The 25202-nt window shown below is 32.8% G+C and overlaps 1 protein-coding gene across 1 annotated transcript in view; it reads right to left on the bottom strand.

The window, feature by feature from the left end:
- The window catches only part of LOC119834651 (zinc finger protein 177-like), a 50430-nt gene that overhangs the window by 3509 nt on the left and 21719 nt on the right, over positions 1-25202 (bottom strand). Inside the window, exons 2-5 of the mRNA XM_038359076.1 lie at positions 16584-16694; positions 15993-16164; positions 11948-12214; positions 11706-11875 (exon numbers count right to left, since the gene is read on the bottom strand). Coding sequence (XP_038215004.1) covers positions 11706-11875; positions 11948-12214; positions 15993-16164; positions 16584-16694 — 720 coding nt within the window. The remainder of the gene's footprint in view (positions 1-11705; positions 11876-11947; positions 12215-15992; positions 16165-16583; positions 16695-25202) is intronic.

Below are 25202 nucleotides of genomic sequence, written 5' to 3'. Positions count from 1 at the left end.
ATAATCCACCACGCTGGCCAAATGCAGGTTGGCAGGTGCCACATGATGATGTTATCCACAAGTGCAGATATATTGAAAAAAAAAATTATTTCTTGCGCGCCCGCCTGGTCTCGAACCCCGACTTATCAATTTTAAGATCGAAGTACTCATCACTGAGCCACCACTGCTCCTTACTCTCGTTACACTCATTTCACTATATTTACGTGAAGTGTATAATTATTACAACTACAAAAAGGTCGTATATAATAAAGCAATTAGCCATGTGCTTTTTATTAGCACCAATTTACCGTTGAAAGCAATTAACGATCACATCCCAAAAACAGCTTTCTTATTTCCTGTGATCGTAATTACATCTATAATCAAGTTATACCTATACGCATTCCAAATTTTTTCTAGTACCTCCCATTCAATTTTCGCTCAACCGCCCAGTTCACACCCACAAAATGTGTAATTTATGAAACGCGACTAATTTAAAAATCGCCGTATCAAGATAACGTTCGGAGTGTGAAGTTGCTTTTTAAATTGGTCGGGTTATCCAGTGGCTCAATCAGTGGCCCAAAAAAGGAGTACCAATATTATTTCGATCTTCTCCGCTACCGAATATTGCGATATATAAATCAATAAACAAAGAGCCATTAGTTGTCTGACAATTTCCGTTGGATAAATCACGGTGGGATAAAAACTGGTCTCAAGCGGTGGATAATGAAAAGTGATGACTCCTCGCTGGAATCTGATATTAACGAGATAGGGATGGAAATTTTTCTTGGGTGCGATCCATTTCATCTCCAAACCAATACATCTATATCATTTTCAAATGCAATAACGATTTTTTCATATGTAACGATTACTATATGGAATTAAATGTAAGAAGTCAGTATCATCTTTGAGAAATGTCATTCTAAACGTACCTCTCTATAACCAAAAGCCACAATTACGAAATGTTTTCTGCATAAAAAAATCCAAATATAATATGAGTATCCCCTATCAACATCGCTCCGTGTTCCACCGGTTCGATCACGATCCATTCTGCGGTATCTCTACAGTGACGTATGGCCAACTGATACCGGCCTGCGTTATGGAAATTGTATGCAAATGGGATGCACCTCGCTTAATTTAAGTAAATAAATCGATACCCGCAACGTGCGTGCAGGACCTATTAGATTTCGGTGTCCTCGTTAGCCGCGCGATGTATGTTATTTCATTCTCGTTTACATCTTGGAATTCACGATATGGGTTCGCCATGAATTATGGAATATGTTTGTAATAAAGCACATTCCACAAATATCACATTAAGTCTTTCTAACGAATGTCCTTTGAAATTTGGAATTGAACTCTTTGAATTTCGATGTATTAATTAGCAACGTAGACTTTAATTTCGGCGTGATCATGGACAAGTAACACGCGTTAAATTAATTATTTTTCTTAGTAATCAGAATAGTAGTAATAATACAAAGCCACTATAAAGTTCCTTGATTCTAAAAAAAAATAATACTCTATAGACCAATTTAAAGGAACCAGCCAATGTTATACAGTTCATAATAAAATAGAACGTATCGTCTCGATTGTTTCACTTAATCACAGAAAATCTAGAACCTTCCATTTGAGAGCTCATACGTTAGTGTCAATAATGGTCGTTCTTTCATATAAGGAAGTGCTCATAAATAAAGATGTCCCTAATAGAAACCTACGCGATTAATTAAGCGACGCCCAATTATCGAACTTCGATTAATCAACATGAGTCGGTTCAGCCTTGGTTAAGACAAGGCATATTAATTGGGACTTCATAATGTATTGAAAGATAGCGGCGACGATTGACTGGGAAATGTTACGCGTGTTGTTATTTTTCTATTACATATACGATGTAGGTGATTTGTTAAGACACGTATACATAAATAGATGTTGTAGATCAATTTATATCACGAATTTCTGGTAACATACATAAGGTGCGTTTGTTGGTAGTGTCATATAAATATTCATTGTCTAGACAAGGCTTGCTGTTTGAGTGTGATTGAAGGTTATAAATTATGCTGTTTGCTTCACATTTTCTTTTGAGATTCACTACTTCAATTACAAACTTGTATGATATGACTTGTATGACTGGTAAGGGAATTGATACTCTATTATAATTAGCATAACCATTGATATAAAAGCAAACGTTTTTTGGTATAGAATTGAATGTAAACCAATGTGTTTAAACAAGAATTTAACGGTACAAAAAAGCGAAACATTATAATAAGAGCTGGAACATAGCACCCGAACACATCACAGAGTGCGCCTTGTTATCCCAATCAAGTGTTGATTACGGGAGACAGGAGCTGATAAGCACTTCACACTTTTACGCTTTTATTGTATTCAACTGCACGACATTTATTTAATTTCCATCTTACTTAAAAAGATTTTGTAGTCGGGATTTTTATTTCAGTTTTTAAACATTAAAATGCTTATAATATAAATCGTTCGCTTCAAACCCGCATCGTGATTGAAATTTTCTATTTAAAAACATCAATTGCCTTAATCTTGTGCCGAAATACCTTCTTTTGTCTTTAGCTCATTACACAAAGAAATAGACGTTAGTGTTGTTTTCTTAAGAAATATGGATAGTGCAGATTTGTGCAGTGGCTTTATACAAAATGTTAGCATAATAAAAACTGAAAAGGGTCCTTTACGCACTTGAAAGAACAATATGAATTGTTCTAGTCTTATTTTCTTAATAATACTATCGATTGCATGTGAAGTTTAACGATAAATATAGAATAATTTCAAAATCTCCAGTTTCATATATTTATAACTATAATATAAGTTATCAGGAGGATCAAGGAAGTATAAGATGGATAGCCAGGATGTGCTAATCGTTAATCAATATCCATCATAATGTATGAATATTTATTAATATTGAACATCGATACATTGATTAAGCTTCATTTATATTACGCCTATAACACATCAATAAATAATATCGAAGTATTGAAAAGCTGGGATTGTTTGATGTGTATCTTCATCATCATTAGCCCATATGTTTCCACTGCAGGACCCGGGCCTCCTATGAGCGTTTAGGCCTTAATCCACCTTGCTAGCCAAGTGCAGGTGCGTAGATGTCACATATCTTCGAACTTTTGATTCTTGGACATGCCGGTTTCCTCGAGATCTTTTCATTCACAGTTTCGCGCAGTGGTTATGTGGATTATGTGCGGATAAATTGAAAAATCTATTAATTTCTTGCACGCTCGACCGGTCTCGAACCTCCGAGTATTCGCATTAAGTCCAAATTCCTAACTACTGAGCCACCACTGCTTTCATATGTAGAAAAAGAATATCTTAAGGACATTATATTCCGAGTAAAAGTAAGGTATGATGATAGAGCAGCATAATTAATATATTTTAGACATATCAATAATAGTTTTAAAGAAGCCGCAAATTATATAGTACCAATAAATCATTACAAATAGATAGGTAACATTTGGATGGAATCCGAAGGTGACACAATCATGACATGGGTTTATTGATAAGGTGCTAACATTACTATATACAAAATTAATCTCTGCTGCTCTGATATAACGGTGATTTTAGCATGTACGCATTAATAGCTTTAATCCGGTTGTCACCTAAGAGAGATGGTACTTACACGATTTATTCATTTCATCATGCCGCCTTCATAATTTATGACTTCTTTAAAATCAATTTGGTATGTTAAATTTTATTTTTATTTACCTCGAATCTTTAAGTTTCACTATAACCATACACCTATTTAATACTTATGTTATTGTACAAAGTAACTGTTTTGTAATCAATAATCAACGTTGTAAAATTGAGTCAAAAGATAATGTTTTACAGCTCTAATTAATTCCAGATATAAGGAAATAAAAAGCGATATCTGTAGCAGTATGTCATTATTAGTCTCGCGCATAAAATTACGTTAAAGTCATTGACTGAATCCTACATCTCATTTAAAATGTACTGTGTCTTTGCTATGTTTAGGCGACTTATTTTTTAATAAATGGAAGTTTCAATAAATGTGAAGGACTAGTTTTCTTCCTTATGCCATAAGCGGGCAACTGAACTGCTGGTTCACCAGATGGTAAGCGATCACAACCGTCCTATGAACATTCGCTGAGGTACACAGCGAATGCGCTACCAGCTTTTAAAGGGAAAGGATGAGGAAAAGGAGGAGGCCTCTTAAGGAGTATTTTAAGCGAATACTTTCAATACAAGGAAGCTAAATAATCACATCGTATTTATCTTTGTTGAAGACAAGTGACGCATTCGATCTAAGCGGAAAATAATATTATCTTTGTACACGCACCTGTCATGGTATACACACATTATTATGATATAAATAATGTTATTTTAGAGGTAGAAACAACAACATTAAAATAAAATAGTTAATTAAAATGTTGTTGTTTATTGTAATAATTTTAGTGATTAATAAAGCAACCTTTATCATTGTGACGCAACATCTTGGCTATAGATTTTCGTAGAAATTTTCTAAATTAGTTTTTACATAAATTTCTTCATACAGTACGATACAAGTCTGTATTTTAAGCACCTAAATTATTGATATATATCAAAAAATTATTAAATACGGCTATTGAAACAATTTAATAATTTCTGAAAAATATTTCTACATAAAAAAATTACCATGCTATTGCGTGCTATACCACGAGTTTTATTGCAATATAAAAGGATTGTTCTCAGTTTAATACACATTTTTTATTTAACTGATAGATGTGTGTACACCTTAATATAATTTTCATAATGGCGCCGCGCAGTTGATTAAAAAGAAGTGATTGTTTGCGATACAAATACATTATGTGCAAATCGTATTGCGTAATCATACACGAACACGCGACGCGCGCTTGTTTATGAAATAACTACATATATTATGATAAATATATTATGTTTTAATATATTATGTAGTTATACTTAATCATAAATGGTTCACCTAGTTAATAGTTATGAGGTTTGAAGTCGTTTAAAATATTATCGTCGGTTTACACAAATTGTCAAAACTAGACCAAATTTTTATCTTTTTACACGCTTTTTATTAGCTTCACCTGTATGTTTGTTTGTAACCGACTTCTTTGGGCGCGATTCTGAACCACTTTAAACGGCCAGATTTCGTTCAAACTTTGTAGATTTATTGAGGACCGATGACAATACACTAATTTGATAAAATTATTCCATTTTTCAATTTGCAAAATATGATAAAAGCGTGTTTTTTAGTTTTTTTTTAACTATTGTAATATATTATTGTATATCAAATTATTTTTATAACTTTACTTGTATAAATAAATGTTTTTTCTTTCTTTCTTCTTTTAAATATTAATGGCACCAAATGGGTGGAAGCAGGTTTCAAGTAAGGAATCATTAAAATCGGTTCAGCCAGTATGAAGTTATGAAGTAACAAACACGAAACAATCAAATTTTCCTCCTTTTTGTTAAGTCGGTTGAATAAATAGGTTAGTGATATTAAACAATCGCGTATATTAAGTAAATGTTTAATGGATGAATGGAATCATTAAGTTACTATACTATGCAATAAATAGTGCATATTTACACGCAGTGAACTTAGAATTTCCAAGTAAAAGCAGCAAATCATGCGCAAGTATAACTTTCATGAGAGTCAATACATTATTCGTTCGCCCGTAAACAATTCAAGTGGACTTCTTTGACGATATTATATTTGGTATTGTTTTAGTTATGATTAAGGGCTGGATTCATATCAGGGTATATAGTAGATTTACGAATCATGTTAGGTGAGATTAAACATGTTTTTTATATTTGTGTTTTCATCCACTCACACACTCACATTAATAGGCTTGATTTTGTTTTTGTTTGATATCTGTTCCTTACTTTAATGTTATTGTATTAGTTATATTGTTTGTAAATCAATAATCGTATTTAAGTTTACCTAGAACTCTTTATTTTATATAAGGGAAGTTGTAGTTGTAGTTTTTGCATAGCTTTTGTCACACAATTTTTTGTGCCTTAGACTTGGCGTATCTCATATGTAATTAGAATGATTATCTTATTAACAGCTGTAAGTTACCTTTATGAATAAAATAAAAATAAAAATAAATGAACTGTTTATAAACGAAATAAAATGACTTGTAAGTGGATTTATAGGCGTTGATTAGAAGTTGATTTTTGATGAAGTGATTGTATGTGTGTATACGATGTAAGCAGTATATACGATGTAAGCAGTATATAGTAATATATATAGTATGTAATTTAATTCACCAAATATACTATATATTTGGTGAATTAAATTTTAAACGAATAGGCAAGAATTAAAACCCATGCAGCTAAACAAAGTGAATAAAGTCGTTGATAAAACACAAGAACAATAAGCTGTGTACAGCTTAGCTTTAGTTACGCGGTAGAGTACAATGTGTTCCCGCAGTCCCGTCTAAAGCAGCGCGTCGGAATACAGTGGGGTTTTAGTCGGTAGGAATCCGATATAACCCACGGCTCCTTCCCCGGGTGCCGTGGGTATCTCATGCAAGATTTCCCCACTTTAAAAGCTTAGCTTTAGTCAAATATAATTGTCGATGATAGATAGCATAACATATGGGACTTCAGTTATCATATAAAAATTGTGCAATTGTTTCCCCAATATCTTCATATAATATAACCTCTTAAAAAATGGCTACCCAAAACGACGGATGTGATCTGTAGATTAAATATTTATGGGTGCGACGTTTTTAAATAGATTTCCGATGAAATTGAGCAAATTAAGTGGACATATCTACAACCGGAAGTCCATCAAATTTATTGGCCGAGTTAACTTTCGAGATACTTGTAGCGTACAATTATTGGACGGTATGACGACAAGATAGTGTAGGAGATGGATACTGTATTATTAGAAATTAATTATTCTTCGAAACAGATGGAGAGGGAAGAATAGTAAACGTTAACAAGAGCCCAACCATTGTATCGAACTATCAAATAGAATTAAAATATGGAAGATTTTTTTTCATTTTAAAAAATTATCTTAGATAGTATTTTCCTTAAAAAGTATTAAATGTGTGTATTAAACCTTGTGTTATATTTTTATTTACTTTTTGAAAAAATTTAAGTCATAATTTTATATAAAAATAATGTTCTTTCTTGATCAAGAATTACATAATATTATAAATACATATTTTCCATACTACATAAATGTAGAGATTCCTTTGTTAACAAGTTAAAATGTCATCCTTCATACTAATATTATTAATGCGAAAGTTTGTAAGGATGTGTGTGTGTTTGTTACTCTTTCACGAAATAACTTCTGAACCGAGTGTAATATAATTTGGTAAGTAGACAGCTGGACAACTGGAATAACATATAGGCAACTTTTTATCCCGATATTCCTACGGGATACGGACTTACGCGGGTACAACCGAGGGTTCAGCTATTATGATATAAATAAGGTTCACTGGCTCATACTCCATAATGAGTTTATTATACACACGTTAATTTGTTGATTGGGCGTAATATAAACTTCGATTGAATTATTATTTATCAGTTGCTTCGGAATTAACAAGATCTGTCCGTACCTTTCGTACCGGTGATTGACTTAGTAGCTGTATTAATTTGTTCTTCAATTCGATGTATTTTATCGTTTTATTGGGGACATGTTGTGGTTAATGAGAATATTAAACTAGTCTGGGAAATGGGCGGGAATCGAGACACATTTGTATATAAACTCTTGGAACAATTATCGTTTATATGAGTTAATGATTTCAATTTGTGGACAAGTTGTTTAATTTAGAAATATATTTAGAGTGGTTGTGTCATACAATAATTCTACTTTCTGAGATGAACTAGGCTTATAAATGCGTAACATTTATAGTCAAGCATAAAATCAGAAAAAGACAATAACTATCAACCCTATGTTCTCTATTTATTAAATTGATTACCGCTCTGTACCAGCAAATTGCATTCCCACATGCATTGCAGATTCTGAAATCTGCAGCAGTCATTGGAGGACGTCACGTCACGACATCCGACGATTGGGACTAACGAGAGGAAAGTGTCAACACGTGACGGCCCGATCAATTGCTGTCAAGTATGCAAAACTGTTTATGCAGACAATGGTCCGTGCCTCTATAGCCGCTGTAATGGGTATGAAATTGAATATATTGCGCTTTGTAATCATTTCCCCGTTTCATTTCTCATCGAAAATAAAAGAAGAGTCAGCTTATTCCTGGATTATAACAATGATAAATAAAGATAGATAAATGATGCAATAAACAAGGTTATCATATAGGCAATTTATTCTTATGAATGACTCTAAAAAACAAAATGTTTTGTTAATTATAGGCAGCAAAACGCATAGTTCTGTGACGATTTACGTAACTGATTATATTTGTAATTTGAACACAGAAATCTTCAAGACGGAGAAGAACCGCACAATATTAAAAGAAAAATAATCTGCTTTATATCGAATGCCAAGTATTTCAGCATTATCAAATATATACGTAAATGGACTATATCGAAGCGTAAAATAGGCATTCTTGTCTATGTAACATTCACATCTGGTTCTCCCCATAAATCCTGGAGGGCCCTTACCAGCAATGAATAAGTGCTTTCGCTCCTTTATAAATCAGAAACATGTATTGTATACCATTGGCATCAAGCATTGTGCAATGCTTTATTATCCGGCCTCTCAATGGCCAACTTGGGTCAATACTGTCCGCAAATGACAGCTCAAAGATCCTTCTACCTTTGATCAATCAGCTTCAGATAAACTGGGAGCCCATTATGAAGTATAACTGGTCACATACGGCTTAATGCGATTTGATTTGGTTACTTCGCGGCACTTACCGTTTCATAGTATCGTCTCTGGGGTTATTATTTATTCATACGCAGTATGATTTCACTTGCTAATAGTTGGATGGTTTTTGAAGCTAGTTTGAAATTTTCGAACGAAAATTTTCCTTTAAGACTTTGTTAAAATAACGATATTTATATGCACTTATATAATAAGTTTGGTCATCTCATAGAGGTTCACACACGAGCGTGTGAAACCACGGTTCGGTGGCCACGGCGTCTTCAATACCGTCTTGTACGATACGGTTCCTTGCTTTCATGGGAATATGATTTTGGCCGTTTAGAGCGCTACCACGAATTCGTTAGTTTATTGAAATGATTAAGTTCTCGGTATTTATGAAGATTCTACATTTAGGGAACGTGCAGCCACAATATTCCATTCCGTATTATATTAAAAAAGTATTAATTTTACATGTATTTGTTATTTTTGGCACTTACCTTCTTCCCTTTCATAATAATTTAAATGACAGTATTGTTGTGAAGTACATGTTAATAATAATTATTATAATCACACCTCAGAATCTATTTCGTTTTCTTTTTTATTCATCATATAAATCAATTGTCTTTAAAAGCTCTCAATTTAAATAGTAGCGTAACGATTTAACCAACCATTAGAAAATAAATCAAGCATTTGGTACGCCCTAACAATAGTTGAAACTCAATCAGAGTTATGTAAAGGACCAATTGTTGGCGTCGTCACAGTGCCTGCCCACTGGGCTTCCCACGGTGACCTGACCCGGTAATTTATGGGTCCTTGCCTTACAGGTGCACCTTAAGAAAGTAGGGCTGCCGCTCAACATTTTGTTAATTCATTTTTATAGCGGGAGGAGTACTAGTTAATATAAGTTTGTAAAAGATGTTCCGATAAATGTTTACTGTTCGTCTTATATTGCAATATTGGTATTTTAGTACTAGATGACGTATTTTGATATGTTCTTTATATACTAATATTGTTGGTTTTTTTATTAGTATTTTTGAAAAAAATATGCCCTTATAATAACTGATATACCCTTAAATGAAATTAAAACCTTCTTCTGATTTGTACACGAAATTTAAATAAATTGTTTTGGGTATTATCTAAAATCAAATTATAAAAAAAAACAAATTGGTTTTTTGGAAAAAAAAACTGCGACCCTATTCAGATGCAACCCTTAACGCATTAACCGTGACCATTGTGTGATTTTCTTAAGTCGTGGACACATGAGGTCATAGTTAAATAAGTAAAAACTAAAGGGGCGTTATGGGAAATGAGCACGGTAACATCACATGCAATACCAACCTGTAATATAGCACTTTGAATATACTTTGTTATAATTAATGGCCCCATCAGCACTGATTAGATTTCGTAACAAAAGATCATGAGAACTTAATTATAATTTTCATTTATATCGCCCATTTTCCGACTGTTCCGCGGCGTTTTTTGGCCGGTGTTATCCTTTACGTTTTGCGCAAAATCATTTATTTATTTTAATATTATTCATGTGAATTCATGAGAGCAGTAAAATAAAACGATTGTTTATAATTTTTGATTATAAGTGATTGTAAAAAAACCCTATGACGCATATTGAAAAGCTTTAATGCTTGTTTGTAACAATTATTCCATGCCGCACTATGGAAATAATTGTTTTTCTAAGTACATACTGATATCATATCACAAAGCTGAAGAGTATATTTTATTGATGCGTTGTTTGATCGAGTTATTATTCCATATATTAGACGACGCTTCGAATTGAAAAATTGTTATTGTATTGGATAAGTAAGTTTAAAAGTTATTTTATAATGTCACGCTTTGACCAAGAGACGTGGACGCGTGTTAAATAAAGTAAATAAGAAAAACATATAATAGGAATTAAGGAAAATCACATATTACACATTTTACAAATGTTACTAAGAAGAGTGTCTTATTTTTTCAATCTAATATCATCTCCATTTATCCGCTAGCGTATAACCTAACGCAATATAAACACAATGATTATGTAATGTCTGTATCACATTCTCTGTAAATAATTAACTGAAACAATACACCACTTTACATAAATATGATTTCAATACAATTTATTGTATCCTTACATTCATACCATCACATCATCGCGGATTTAACAATACAGATAACAAAAAATTGCAATTAACAATTATGCAAAAGGATGCGATAGCATGTGAATTATAACAGAAAAAAAACGTAATGGCATCCATTGTTTCAACAAGGATAACTAGTTTTTTTATGAAATGTCATAAAATTACTGTATTGTCTATGTTTCCGTGATAGGGCTCTTGTTAAATAGATAGATACCTAATCATTAATAGCAATACGTATTGTTTCGTATCAGACTATGCTTATTATGTGCTAGTTGTAATTAAAAAAATATCATTATATTAACATTCTTACCGTAATTTCTAATAACATAAATAGTAATGACGTTCGAGATCAAATTAAATCTAGGCAAAGTGCTTCCTGGTATATTATTTTCCTTTTTTTACGTCAAATTATGTATTTTTTAATATCTTATGCTACTGTAGATTTATACTGTTTACTATGTGTTAAAGTTCATAGAAATAACCACGTTTCAATCCAATAAAAATATCTACTCAAGAGGAAACGAGGGCATCCATATTTATCAACTTTTCAAGTATTGCAATGGCTTGGGGTTGAAAATTGATGAACCTGCATGAAGTAACCAATAATTATTAAAACAACTAATACGTTGTTATAAGATAAATAACACGTTATTACATTTTCAAGAAAAGTCAATTTTAATAGCAAATGTTGAAAAAGAGGACCATATTTGAGGAATTTTGAAAGAATAGAAAAAATTTGATCACCAGGTGGGATTCGAATCCGCGTCTGATTAAGGATCTTATTTTCTATTGGATATGTAATGATGTCACCTTACCTTTATATGAGTCATTCTGTGGTAGTATAAATTGGAGCTCGCCGTAAACCGTTTCCCACAATGCTGGCACTGATGAGGCTTTTCCCCTGAATGTATCCTTCTATGCGTATTGAGACTACTTGACGTGCTGAAACCTTTATTGCAGACCATACACACGTGCGGTTTTTCACCTAAAACAATTATTTGATAAAATAAACATGCCTTTTTTTATTTTTAATTTGAACAGAACTAAAGTGCCTTACCCGTGTGTGTTCGCATGTGTCGTTTTAATAGTGATGGCCTATCAAAAGCCTTTCCGCAAACTTCACAAGGCAATAAAGCCCTCTCCGACTTCGCTGGCCTTCTTTGGATTTTCGGGGTCATGTCTAATAACTCACTCGAAGAACCCGCTGATGATGACGTTAAAGAATCACCAGAAACGGACTTGTGCTCATCTTCAGGCCCCGATGGAGGTGAAATTGGTAATAATATTCGAGAAAGGAGGGAAGTAGACAGATCTAACGGTGAATCTGAAATTAAAATAACCCTTTACCATAACGATCCCTATATTCAGATAATTAAACAGAAATTCAATTCGAATGGGCAACAAAACGCATACGAATATTTTTTATCGGCGTTGAATTAAAATTTCCATAAACAGATATATTAAGTGTGAACTAAATGAGTCGTTGGGTAGAATCCTTTTAACACAGATCAGATTCGCATTAAGCTCAGTTCCAATCAAGACGAAAAAAATTAATGATCCGTTTAATTGACAACCGTAAACATGTTAGTATTGAAGTCTAGACAATTTATGTTTATTGCGATCTGTATTTTAACTTTGGAACTTGGCTCAATAATTATGCTTTTGTATCGTTTCTTGTCGCTGGAGTTAAAATTTCATTTACGTATGGAGGAACTCGATTTATAATCTATGGATATTGAGCTATTAATCTCTGCGCTGTCGGTAGCTTAATTAGCCGTTCCTCTAGAATGGATACGTATATTTGTAATGAATTGTTCTGTGCGATGATTTGTTGAAAACCCTGTACAGTGAGATATCGTCGATAAAATCTTTGGCATTGCGCAGATGCGTTAAATGCTATTTATTCATATTTTAAATGGAAGTTAACAGATGTCGATGGGTAATTTATTTTCACTTAAGTCTGTTACACGCGAGCGTCTGCCAGCGCACAGTAACGAGGTTGTAAATATCGCTGAGTTACTGTCAGATAAGTGTTTAAAATCTACAAAGTTCCTTGTCAATGGTTTAATGAACTACGCATACGTACACTTACAGGAATTCTTCGACATCGCGGCGTAATGGTTCTATTTGTTTTAGAATTAGTTATACATTTTTTCTACAAGATTAAGTAGCTACTATCGCCCTATTATCCTTATCCCCTAGTTTTATACAGATGAACGTTTATTAGAATTTATGAATAGATGTGTAGATATCGAAATTATTATTTATTTTTAAAAATTATAACTTTATGTCTTTACTGTTCAATGGTCTATATTATATAAGTCTCTTTTCTTCACAATATTTTCACAAAAAATGCCAACAAAAATTGTCTTTCACATCTGTTTTAAAAATAAAATAGGAAAAAAGCAAACAATATCTGCTATTGGATTCTAAAATTATAGTTAAGGTTAGTTTAAGGCAAGGTATATTGAACTTACCGACCTTTACGAAATGAATTCTCAATAAAATATAATGTGAAAGGGGCCTAAATTTTAGCGATGTTTTTATATAGATATAGTGCTTCCGTCGACAGCTGCATTCGAATTATCGATACGAGGCCAAGCGATCGGATCTGCCTTTATTGAAGCAAACGGTGCCGACTTCGTTATCGTTTCATACAACTTCGTAAAGCGTTTATAGCCATCCGATTATTCGATTGCTTTTATTCATAACTTATAATAAACTGAGATATTGAAAGCGCATTCCATTGCAGAAATATCGTTCACGCGTATATATGTTTAGGAGTGTGTATTAGATAATTAGAATTGTTTTGTAAATATTAAAATATAGTTTATATGTTAATGTATGCAAACGAACAAACTATGAACTTATAAGTAAACCGATATTAAGAATATACTTCTATCCTTTTATCATACAAAATCAATATATGTGTGTTCACGTCATAGTCCGTACATATTATGTTCAAATACACCTAAACAGCTACACAATCTCCATCATCATAGACACGTAATTACCATTTACCAATTTCAGTTACGCATGTTTTTATCTACCATTTACAGTGTCATTGATCGGCGCTTTGGAGATAAAAATGCAATCACAAAACATTCGACTACCGGCCTGATATGCTGACAACGCTGCCTTTGAGACGCCGCCGTCTCTGATAATACGGAATATCTGGCACTTCTAAGCTTTATATTGGTTAAAGACGGTAATAAGGTTTATCGTTTAGTTACGTTGAATTAATTATTGTCGATGAACGTAGCTTGAGCATTTGTTAATTGTTGGTTTGTGATGTATTGTTAGGTTAATATGTTAGTGTTATATAATTATGACTTATGAGCGATTGGCTATTCTTGATAACAATATATTGAGGTAGGAAGGAAAAAACAGTTTTCTGATTTCTTTTTCTAATTCATGTACATTAGATTTTTTTGCGAATAGTAATTTTTATCTACCACTGATTCTGAAAGTCGTGATTTATCGACATTTAATAGATTTTAAGTTTTTATAAGAAAAACAAAGTTTAATAGCGAATGCAATTTAATATAATGAAAAACATTGTTTTGTTAATATCAACCTTATTGCATTACAAATAGATTTTTAATTACTTTAAAGTCCAAACTATCCTCGTATATCTAGAATTCGAAGCCGCTATCTGTCGCGGGAGTACAGTCTCAATCTAAATACATTCGTACTATCGTGTGAAAACATCCACTTAGCAATCTTTGATTTGCCGACGCGAGGAGGAAATGTAACAAGCGGCTGGGATGTTAACATTCTGTTATGTGCTAAATGTGAAGGTTGTATGCTCTATCCCTTTGCGGTTATCACTTCGACTATGTTATTATGTGCTTGCCTTGATAAAAATATTCATTGGATTTTGTATTGAAAATGTCATTCGGGTTTTTCGATTGATTTATTACGGTGGTCGTTTAATTAGAAGGAGTTTTATAAGAGGGAATATAAGGAGTGGAAAAATTGGGAAACGTTTTATCATCATCATAATCATCTGCAGAGACACACTTCATCTGAGGGTCCATCCACCACGCTGGCTAAGTGCGGAATGGCAGATGTCACATGCCGCTCAACTGTTGATTCATGAACAGGTCTTTCGCGATGTTTTTCTTCACCGCTTTGAGTTGCCAACCCGTACTTGGCCATCGTGGTGGATTATGGCTTGAATCCTCATAAAAGATCCCCGTTCCTGCAGTGGCAACAGATTGTATGATCTGATATTATATGATAATGATGAAATTGAAAAATCTATTTATTCCTACCGCGCTCGCCTGGTTTCGAACCCCCGACCTTTGAATTGATGTGTGAGGTCCTAACCATTAGGTAGCAGTGTTTAAATTAAATCCGTTTAAACAAATAATATCTGAAACACATGCGCTGTGGCATCTAGGACAACTCAACCTAGAATTGAATAAACAGTGCCTATATTAATTGCACCAAACGCATAGCAATTTTAACATTTTCACGCATCGTCAATATTGGACAGCAGTACAATTATGGCGCTGATCGTAAACAGTTAATATGGGCTACTTTCTCCACATTCGAACATAATCACCACCTGCTAAGAGTATGTAGAATGGTAGAATATTAACCCGAAATAAGCCAATATGACGTAAGAGTAAAAGCTGATAGAATGATTGATGAATGAGCACCTAATCTAATTGAGTCGGCTCGTAAAATATTGATGCCATTAATTATAAATATTTATTTTTAACTCAATAAATAGTAAATGAGCGTGCCGAACTCGGTTTTATTCTGTCAGTGTGAACGGTACACTGTTTTTGTTCATTCATAATTTATTGATATTAAATAAGATTTATAATTTAATGCATGATGTATTATATGGAATAATAACGGTATATTGTTAATTTTAAAGCTCCCGCTAGTGCTATTTAGGCATTGATTTATTTATTACTATACTATACTGTAAGTCTCAAATACAATAAAAAAATAATGGGACATGAAACTCACAAATGCTGTTGTATATACTGTTTATGATCTCCGTTAAGAAAGACTAAGATATTTAAATCTGTGTAATTTCTAATTATCTTCTGTGAATATGCGTATATAATGAAAAAAAAACTCACCCTCCAAAATAGAATCCATCGTTTGTCTATACAAATTGTTCCTCATTCTAACAAAGAACAATTCTTCGGGCCTTTCAGGTAAATAATACACGACCAACTCCGTGTGAGGTGATATAGCTTTAACAGCTTCGTACACCGGCTCACCCTTGACCTTAGTGCAGACTAGGTTCACCTGGGAACAATAGAATATAGAAATAGTGATAGATGGTATTCAGGAGCTATATTTTTGCTGTCATATAACGATATATAGAAACGGGTTGCGTAAAAGTGTGAGTTATGAACCGTAGTGTATCTACAATAGTTAAATATATCAGGTCTGGTACCGTTTTGTTTAGAATTATGGTGTTAAACTCCATACGCATTAACATTCAAAGCAACATTGCGCTGAAATATTTGAATAGTGTATGACTTTTGGCTTAAATCTGTTTGACAGCTGCTAAATACAATTTAAACTGTGTGTACTTCTTTATTAAATCGTTTTTTAGTTGCCGTTATTTCAAATAGATATGTATAAATAAAAAACAGTGTATTAATCAATCAATAAATGATTGGAAGTTTAATTATGTTCTTGAAAATTCAACGAAATCTTACCTGTGGTCCATAGTTTTCGGAAACTCGCAGGAAGCGGACCCAATTACAATGCCTTACTTGCACTCCACCAGACGTACAAACTTCATCAAACAATCCGAACCTATGACGTACCTGAAACAAAGAAAAACATATCAATCAATAATAATACTTGAATGAACCTGTACAAACAAATGAATCTATTTGATAAAGTTAAAAAACATACTTTCAAGGCCAAACCATATCGCTTACTTTACTCGACGCATACGTTTTTATTCGTTTTAAATCCTTATAAACGGTAGTAAACATTAATTGAAGATGTAACTGATATTCAAATAGCAATTAGAGCTAAAATTGTGTGCAATCAACGTGAAATAGCTCTAGTGCAATATGCATACACCATCGTTATCATAACAGATGTAAATTGCGAACATTTCTTTGCGAACAAAGATTAATATATAGACGTGACAGATTAAATTCTCCCCGGTGCGTAGTGAGATACGATCTCTAATATCTCTTACAGATGAAGGGTTTTCGATTAAATTTACTACGAGGTGGTATCTTTTATGTAGAATATTCTAATACTTATTATACGAAGTTATATTGCTTAAACAATGGTTATTTTGTGATTGAAATAATAAGTGTTTCTGAAATATAATCTAGTAGCTGTTCGCCTCGGCTGCGCCCGTGGTTCAAATATACCCTATCTCACTCAGTGAAGATGTAGCTTACTAATGGTGTGAGAATTTTTAAATCGGTTCAGCATTCTGCGTGAAAACGTTACGAACACACAAAATTAAAAAAATTTCCTCTTTATTATATTAGTGCAGATTAATAAATAAAACCAAGTAGAAAGTTTACTCAAAAATCATTAAGAAACTGAATTTATTCGAAACCGTATCCTACATGAGAAGGACTTAAAACAGAACTAAGGCCCAAAAAAAAAAAAAACAAAAAAGGAACACTTTTAAATCGATTATCTGTTTATTTTATTCATTGGCAAGCTTTTAAGTGACCGCCGAGCACGGATTATGCATGGCGACGCGAAGATTACTGTGCGTACAACTCGTTGCTTGATTCAATTTACAGTTAGCTTTATTATTTACACGTTATGGCTAGTTAATGAATATCCTACAAATATTATAAATGCGAAAGTTTGTAAGGATGTGTGTGTGTTTGTTGCTCTTTCACGCAAAAACTACTGAACCGATTGCAATGAAATTTGGTACGTCGACAGCTGGACAACTGGAATAATATAGAGGCAACTTTTTATTCCGAAATTCTTACGGGATACGGACTTACGCGGGTGAAACCGCGGGGCGCAGCTAGTTATTGTACATAATTTAAATTTAGCAGTGCGTTTCCATCAGTTTCCATAAACTTATTTCACGAATGACGATTGGTTGGAGTATTAAACATTTATTTCACATTTTAGAGACACTAGCACTAGTGTCCCGAGATATTGTTAAAAAAAAAAACTAGTTGGTTTTAATTATTTTTATTCTAAATAATTCAATGTCACATGTAATATCGCATTGTATAAAAACAGAATCCAGTAAAATAAACACCTTTTTCATAAACTCATAAAACTCTTTAGCACCTATTGAAATCCATCGTAATACACTTGATATTATGATTAAACGTATAATATAATTAGAAAAAATATGATATAATAATAAACAACATCTATTCAAGCGATATGTAAAAACTTGTTTATTTGTCCTTAATTGACAGTTGTGTAATTATAGAAAAATGAATGGTCACATAACTATTATAAAACCATATCTTAACTCAACTGAATGTTAAATAAATATTCAATTGGAACTAAGATATTACACGGAGCATCATTAGCGTCTTCCAAATATGTTAAACGCTAATAAATGTAAATTTTATACTAAACTAACACCCGTGTCGAGATTGAAGATTCAGAAATATTGATCATTGGCCACACAGCATGTGAATGAATTCCTAGTAATCAATGAATTAATTCAACGAAACATTTCCAGTACGCAGCCAATGAGCATTTACAAAATTTATTGCAAAAATTGTGGTTTATTTTTATCAATCGTTTAGTGTAAGAACGAACGCAGATGCCGCAAAAATGCAAGGTTTGTTTTAGTTAAACTAATAAGAAGCTTCTATTAAAATATTCAGGATTCTACTCTACGGTTAAAAAAGCATTTATAAAAGAAAATAAAAAATTGTGCACAATTTATGTAATTAGTATATAATATAAAAGTATTAAAATATATGCAAATTACGTAAGCATGTTTATTTGTTTCTCTTTTAAATTGGATTCATATGATCATTTTTTGTTTCTCAAACAGCCTTTTGGGAAAATAGAATAATTATTTCTGTTTTTAATATGAAAAGCAATAACTAAGTTTTATGTTTTAAAGCAACTTACATTATATTGTTTTATGTTCGGTACACCGCAATAAAAAGCAATTTAAGATTCCATCGAATACAACTCGATTTTATTGCGTGAGCCTCGAATCGATTCAGTATCGATTTTTAATCAATCTCCAAAATGATCTCAATCAAATTTAATTGACGTTCCGAGGGCTCAAAAAGTTTCAAAAAGATGCGTTCGTCGTATCCGAAACACATGGACAATTACTTATTTATTATTAAGACGTAAGGAATGAGTATAATACCAATTACTCGATTTTTTGCCGTCATAAATCAATTAGACATGTCAAAAGTCGATTGTTACAAGATTGTGTCCTGTATAACTGTCTCATTAAGAGTGAGGATAGATATTCGTGAAGGATTGTAATGTATAAGTAATCTATTTCTTGATATGATATTACTTGTGTTGATTTGTCCAGTACAATTTGTGACAGCTCTAAACCTAAACCTTCACCAATTGCGGCTTATGGAAAATCAGATCATTTTAATAGACATTGAATTCACTACAGTAAACAACTTTGAGTATTAGAACACAACCGAACGTTGAATCTTGTGAATGGTCCATTGTCTCTTCTAAAGATCATATTTAGCTGCATTATAATACCAATATCCATAAAAAAATAATACAATAATTTAATGTTCTTAAACAGAAGCCCAAATGAACGTCCGCGCCTGAGGCACGCATTACTGACATCTCCGCATACCGAGTCGGGTAAATTTTGTGTGTTTTCATTTTCTAATACGATACGAGCCTGAAATAATTTTAAATTTGTAATTAAGCTTAAAAGGTAATGTATGGTAAGCTATAATGTACATACTATAACTTCTATTAAATTAGATGTATAAATACACTTTTAAACATTGGTTTTATTCAATAATAATTTACCAAAGAGTAACTGTGAAACAATGCGTAGTTACTGTCAATATATCTATTAAAATCATTGTATTGTCACTGATCGTTGATAAGTGTATAATTTAAAATCAATTCTAGAGATGTCCGTTACCTACATACATACAGGTGAAGCTAATAAAAAGCGCCTTAAATATCATAAACCCAAACAATATCAACAAGTATATTTAAATGCCAGCCAATTTCCTAGCAAATATCTTGAACGTCGATAGAAAATATGAAAGTCAGGCAATTTAACAATCACAGTATAATTTTCGCGTGACAATGAAAACGGGCCCGCGTGATTGCGGCCCGCGGCGGTTATTTGCCGCACTTCCACCAAATTGCGCTGCGCACGCGCATATTTTTTAAGGATGTCGAATGAACACTCGTTAGAATATTAAGTTTAATAGCAAGGGCGTATATCAAAATGTAGTAAGTTATTGTTGCAATGAATCTTGTAGTTTTTCATATTTTGATAATAAATCTTTGTTTGTGTAAATAGATTTTAATGCAAGCAGGATTTGATTGTTTAGATATATATGAGATGAGATGTTAAAAATCTTAATAACAATATGTTTTAAGAATAGGTACGCTGTTTCTCTTTTGTTTATCCGATAAATTACAAGTGAGTAATACAATATGTTAATCTGATGTTATGATATTTAATTCAATTTAAGTTTAGCAAGATCCTATTACAGATTTGTTCATATCTTTACTCTGCACGTGGGTATGCGGGCAGCGCATCAGCAGAGGCACTATCTCTGAATGTCCATTGACGGTGATGATCGCTTACCATCAGCCGAACCACCAGCTCAGTTGCCCGCTATGACATTAAAAAAAAAATACAACGTTAATTCTCAGGTAAACAAAAAAACTGAACGCTTTCAAATTGTTAAATCTAGACCAAATTTAAATGAGACTCAGGAATACACAGGAGGTAGTAGTTATCAAATTAAAAATATAATAATGAAAAACGGTTCATCCAGTTGAAAGTTCTTATGTAACAAAGCCAAAAAGATTATATTCAAATTGATAATCTCCACCGTTTTTGAAGTCGGTTGAAAACGATATTTTCATAAGTAATAGTTAACTTTCGTATTCCGTCCTTACGTAGAAAACACTCAATTTGTCTACGGATACAGCACGTGCCGAGCAAGTTGTGCGAGTAATTCAAGCGAAGTCGTGAAGGCCGCAGGTACGCAATAATAATACAACATTACGCGGTTCGGTTGCGCGCTGTGGTGCAAGTTGGTGAGGAGAGCGGTTGGGCTTGAACTTGTAGGCTGTAGCGAGGATAACGTAGTGTCTTGTTATCTTCACCTTAGTGGCGTTTGCTTTTTAGGGGGGGCTTTGAAAAATGTAGGGGGGAGGTGAGGGGTACATATATTTAAATATTTGTGGTGGTGGTGTAAGGCTTGTTTAGTCATCTGAAATATCAAAATATTTCCTGAACCTTTATTATAAACCTAGGTAAGGGTCCTTAACATGGGCAGACGACGGCAGCTACGGTTCACCTGTATATTTGCATGGGTGTATGTAAGCGATTCCCTTATACTCGCTTTTGACCCACTTTAAACTGATAATAATTAAACAAGGTATACTCATCAATGATTGGTGACAATACATTATTTCTTGAGTCTATCTTATCATGAATAGAATTGCCAGGATTAAATTCCTTTCCTTACATATACACTATATAAAAGCAATTGAAACAATTTCGTTCAATCTATCATTAAAGCGTGTTTTATTTAACTACCAGTCGTTTAGTCGGCCGGTAGCCATCAATAATTTTACTTCAAACTCAACTTGTACCATACAAATCTTCGAGGCGTCTGCGGTCCGAAGTTGTACAGTCATGAACGAAATTGCATCTCATTTTATATACGACCCACCGGTTGATTGTGTACCAATTGACAGCCTCTGTACCAAATAATAGTGTGCAAATATCAGGAAAACGGTTACTGTGCCCCTGTTTCATACGGGTCATATGTTGAACATGGTGTGTATTTAGTTGGCGAGAAATTACCGTCTCGCTTGTAATGGCTTAACACATAAGATGAACCAGTTTATAATATAAGTAGGAAGTGTATAGAAAGATAGGCAATCTTCTTTAATGAATATTTAGTTTTTTGTTGCGATGATTTTGTTTTTTTATACATTGATTAACATTGGAATCAAAATTCTAGTTATATAGGTAGTGATATTAAATAATATAAGAAAGGAAGAGACATCTGATAAACCTTTTAAAATATGCAACACATTTCATTTTTCTGAGTATTTTGAATGATCATTTACGCTACATGCTTAACGTGTAAATGAATATTTAATGTGAATGGAGTATGCTGCAATAATAAACAAGAGTACACAATAATTTACTTAAAATATAAATATTTATGAGTAACTGCTAATTATACCACTAATTTACATTTCATTAAATTAACACATGACAAATTCGGTCTCAAGTATTCTCTCGCATGTCACATTAAGCTCATTCGCTTTTAAAACCCCCTATTTACATTGAGAATTACCCAATGTCACGGTCTGACACGCTCCCGCGTGGTATACCGGAGCGTGGTACGTCACGCTCAATATTGCACGCAGCGAGCGTGTCATTGCACGTCATTCGATTAGCGATCACCTGCGCACGCACTTGTCTTAGGGTTGATATGGTACTGCACGTGAGGAATTTTCATTCAACTAGTGCTTATGTTTTAAATTCATCTTATTCAACGAAAAACGGTAGGTATCTAGATTCCTTTTTTGAACTCACAAAAATCTATAACAAATTAAAAGCATCTGTATCTAGCTAGGAATATCGTGTTTAATAAGAGCTTCGCAGAGTGTAGTTCGCTTTAATCGTATGATATTGATTTGTTTTTATGAATATTATGCACAAAAACATGTGTAAATAGTTTTGTATCAAACCGTTATTTGATTTAAAAATTAGTCTACGAATACCAATTTGCAGCATAGAAATAAAAATCGTTCGTGTCCCAATATCATAAACTGACCAGTAAACGTTTTATCTATACTTTAATCAATGTGTTTATAAATTTAAATGATTGTTGACACGGACTGTTTATTACGTGTCAAAAAGGCGGGAGAGCGTGCAATACCGTGACTTGGTCATGGTTCGGTATACCACGTGGTAGTCGGTCACGCTGTTATTGCGTTTACATAGGGGAATCGGATTATCAATTAAACGCTCGTTGAGCTCGTGTTATTTGTAATTAAATTAATGCTTGGTATTCGAGGAACCTGAATTGTTTAATCAATTTCAACTAAGTAGGTTTATGGTCTTCTAGTCTTTCAGCCTTATTTTTTGTTTGAAGTTTTTGCTGTAGAAAATTATAATATTTTAACAAGAATGGAGCATATATTGTTGTATTTATTGATAACAGTAGCTCTAGATTTGTATGTATAGAATCAGAATTGTAATTAACGCGTATGAAATAAGAAATCCCGCCACTACCATCCAAAGAGGAGCTCGATCAAAAACAGAATGTTCAACAATCAACCCGTCACAATTTTAATCAAGGACCCGGTGAATTCTATCGCCTTTTTACTCTCAGATTCCTTTCAGACGCAATAATTGCACTAAATAACAGGGCACAAGGAATCCGAGATTTACACGGAGGTAATTCGGTAGATTGGCAAAAAGGTAGGATGTCCTATTCTAATATTTTTTAAATACGAGTATCAGTAGTGTATAGGAGAACTTTTAATTGATAATATTGAGCGTTTTGTCGCATATTAATTTACTTTTACAATGGATTTCTATAATACGTTTATCATTTACTTTTCGACGAACGTAATCAATTAAATTGATGAACTAATCCCGTATCCAGTATAATATTTTTTTCCCCTGGATCTTTGCCATATTCATCCGTGAAAGAATGTTTGAAATTTGACGAGCACTTTGTAAGCAAAAATTTATATATACAAGAATATGAGAATATGCACCATTATACATTATCTTCAATTTAATAAAAATGTAAATATAATAAAAATATACTATTTCACAGTGATAATTCGAATATATCAATTTTCTTCCTCGATACTCAAGTTCATTATGTTTAGTCATCACGAAAACGTTAGCTTGTAATTATTTTGTAATTGGTGGGTTGGGCAGTGACCCAGTAGCCAATACATCACGATCCTCTATTAAACTTTGAGCACCAAGCACACTGATTCACCTTTTATTTATTTTATACCTACCTACATTTTGAGATATGGTTAGGTTGTATTTAGAAATACGAGCTAGGTTAAATTAAACAATAAGTCCAGTAAGTACATCTTTTCATAAAATTTAAGCATGAATCTATGGGTCAATACTTGAATGAAGTTGTATTTTAAATGTCATATTATCTTTACTTGATATTTATGTAATTACGTCTTAATCGGTCCCAATCAACAAAAAAAAATTAACCCCTTTTATAAGGAATTCAAACTTTTTGTTTGTGTAATAAAAAATTATAGGATGTAAAGTTCTCTTCTTTTTACTTTCTTCGATACATATTACATTTCCTATTATACAAATAATCAGTTAAATATTTATTATGGCATACGTTATTGAAATTTAAGTGTATCTATAATGGAGCGAAGAGTTCATTAAGATATTCAAAAGACACCCAACACAGCAGAAAACTCTAAACGAGGTAATAAAATTAACACTGTATTATTGCTTGTATTGGACCTAAGATAATGAACGATAAGATATAACTATTTTACTTTACATTTACCTCCGTTTTTATGCATTTTATACGCTAAATATACTCAACATCGCTTTAAAAGGTACTCTATTATTGAAAGTACATATATATTTTTCACCTGATCATACCGAAAACGAAAAATATTACAAATCTACATATTGCAAGATATGGTATACTATCTCATGCCAAGGCAAGAATTTTTGAATTCTCTTCCATTCAATTTACATGAAAATTAAAATTCAACCTCACTGAACACTTTTTTTGATAGAATAATGTAAAATTATATTCATTTATGTATATATTGAGGGTCTTTATTCAAGTTAGACTAGCACCTTTGCCGAACAGTAACTGCGTTATGGAAATAAAGTGCATCTTTACATTCCTTAATAATTTAAACTAAACACAATACACTATGTTAATATATCGGCAATTTCGTTCATTTATAACATAATTAATTGACTCGAGAACAAATTACATAACGACTAAAAGGCACCATGAGAAATCCATGGAATTCAATTAAGAGTTTTATTACATTGGGAGTAAATACAAAAACATGTTCCAATCTCGTTGCGACGGGGCATAAAAAGGCTTAATTTATCCACAACGTCTGATCAATTATGCTGTTCG

The sequence above is a fragment of the Zerene cesonia genome, chromosome 19 (assembly GCF_012273895.1).
Source record: "Zerene cesonia ecotype Mississippi chromosome 19, Zerene_cesonia_1.1, whole genome shotgun sequence".
NCBI lineage: Eukaryota > Metazoa > Arthropoda > Insecta > Lepidoptera > Pieridae > Zerene > Zerene cesonia.
The sequence above is the reverse complement of the archived record's forward strand: the minus strand, read 5'-3'. Positions and strand labels throughout refer to the sequence as shown.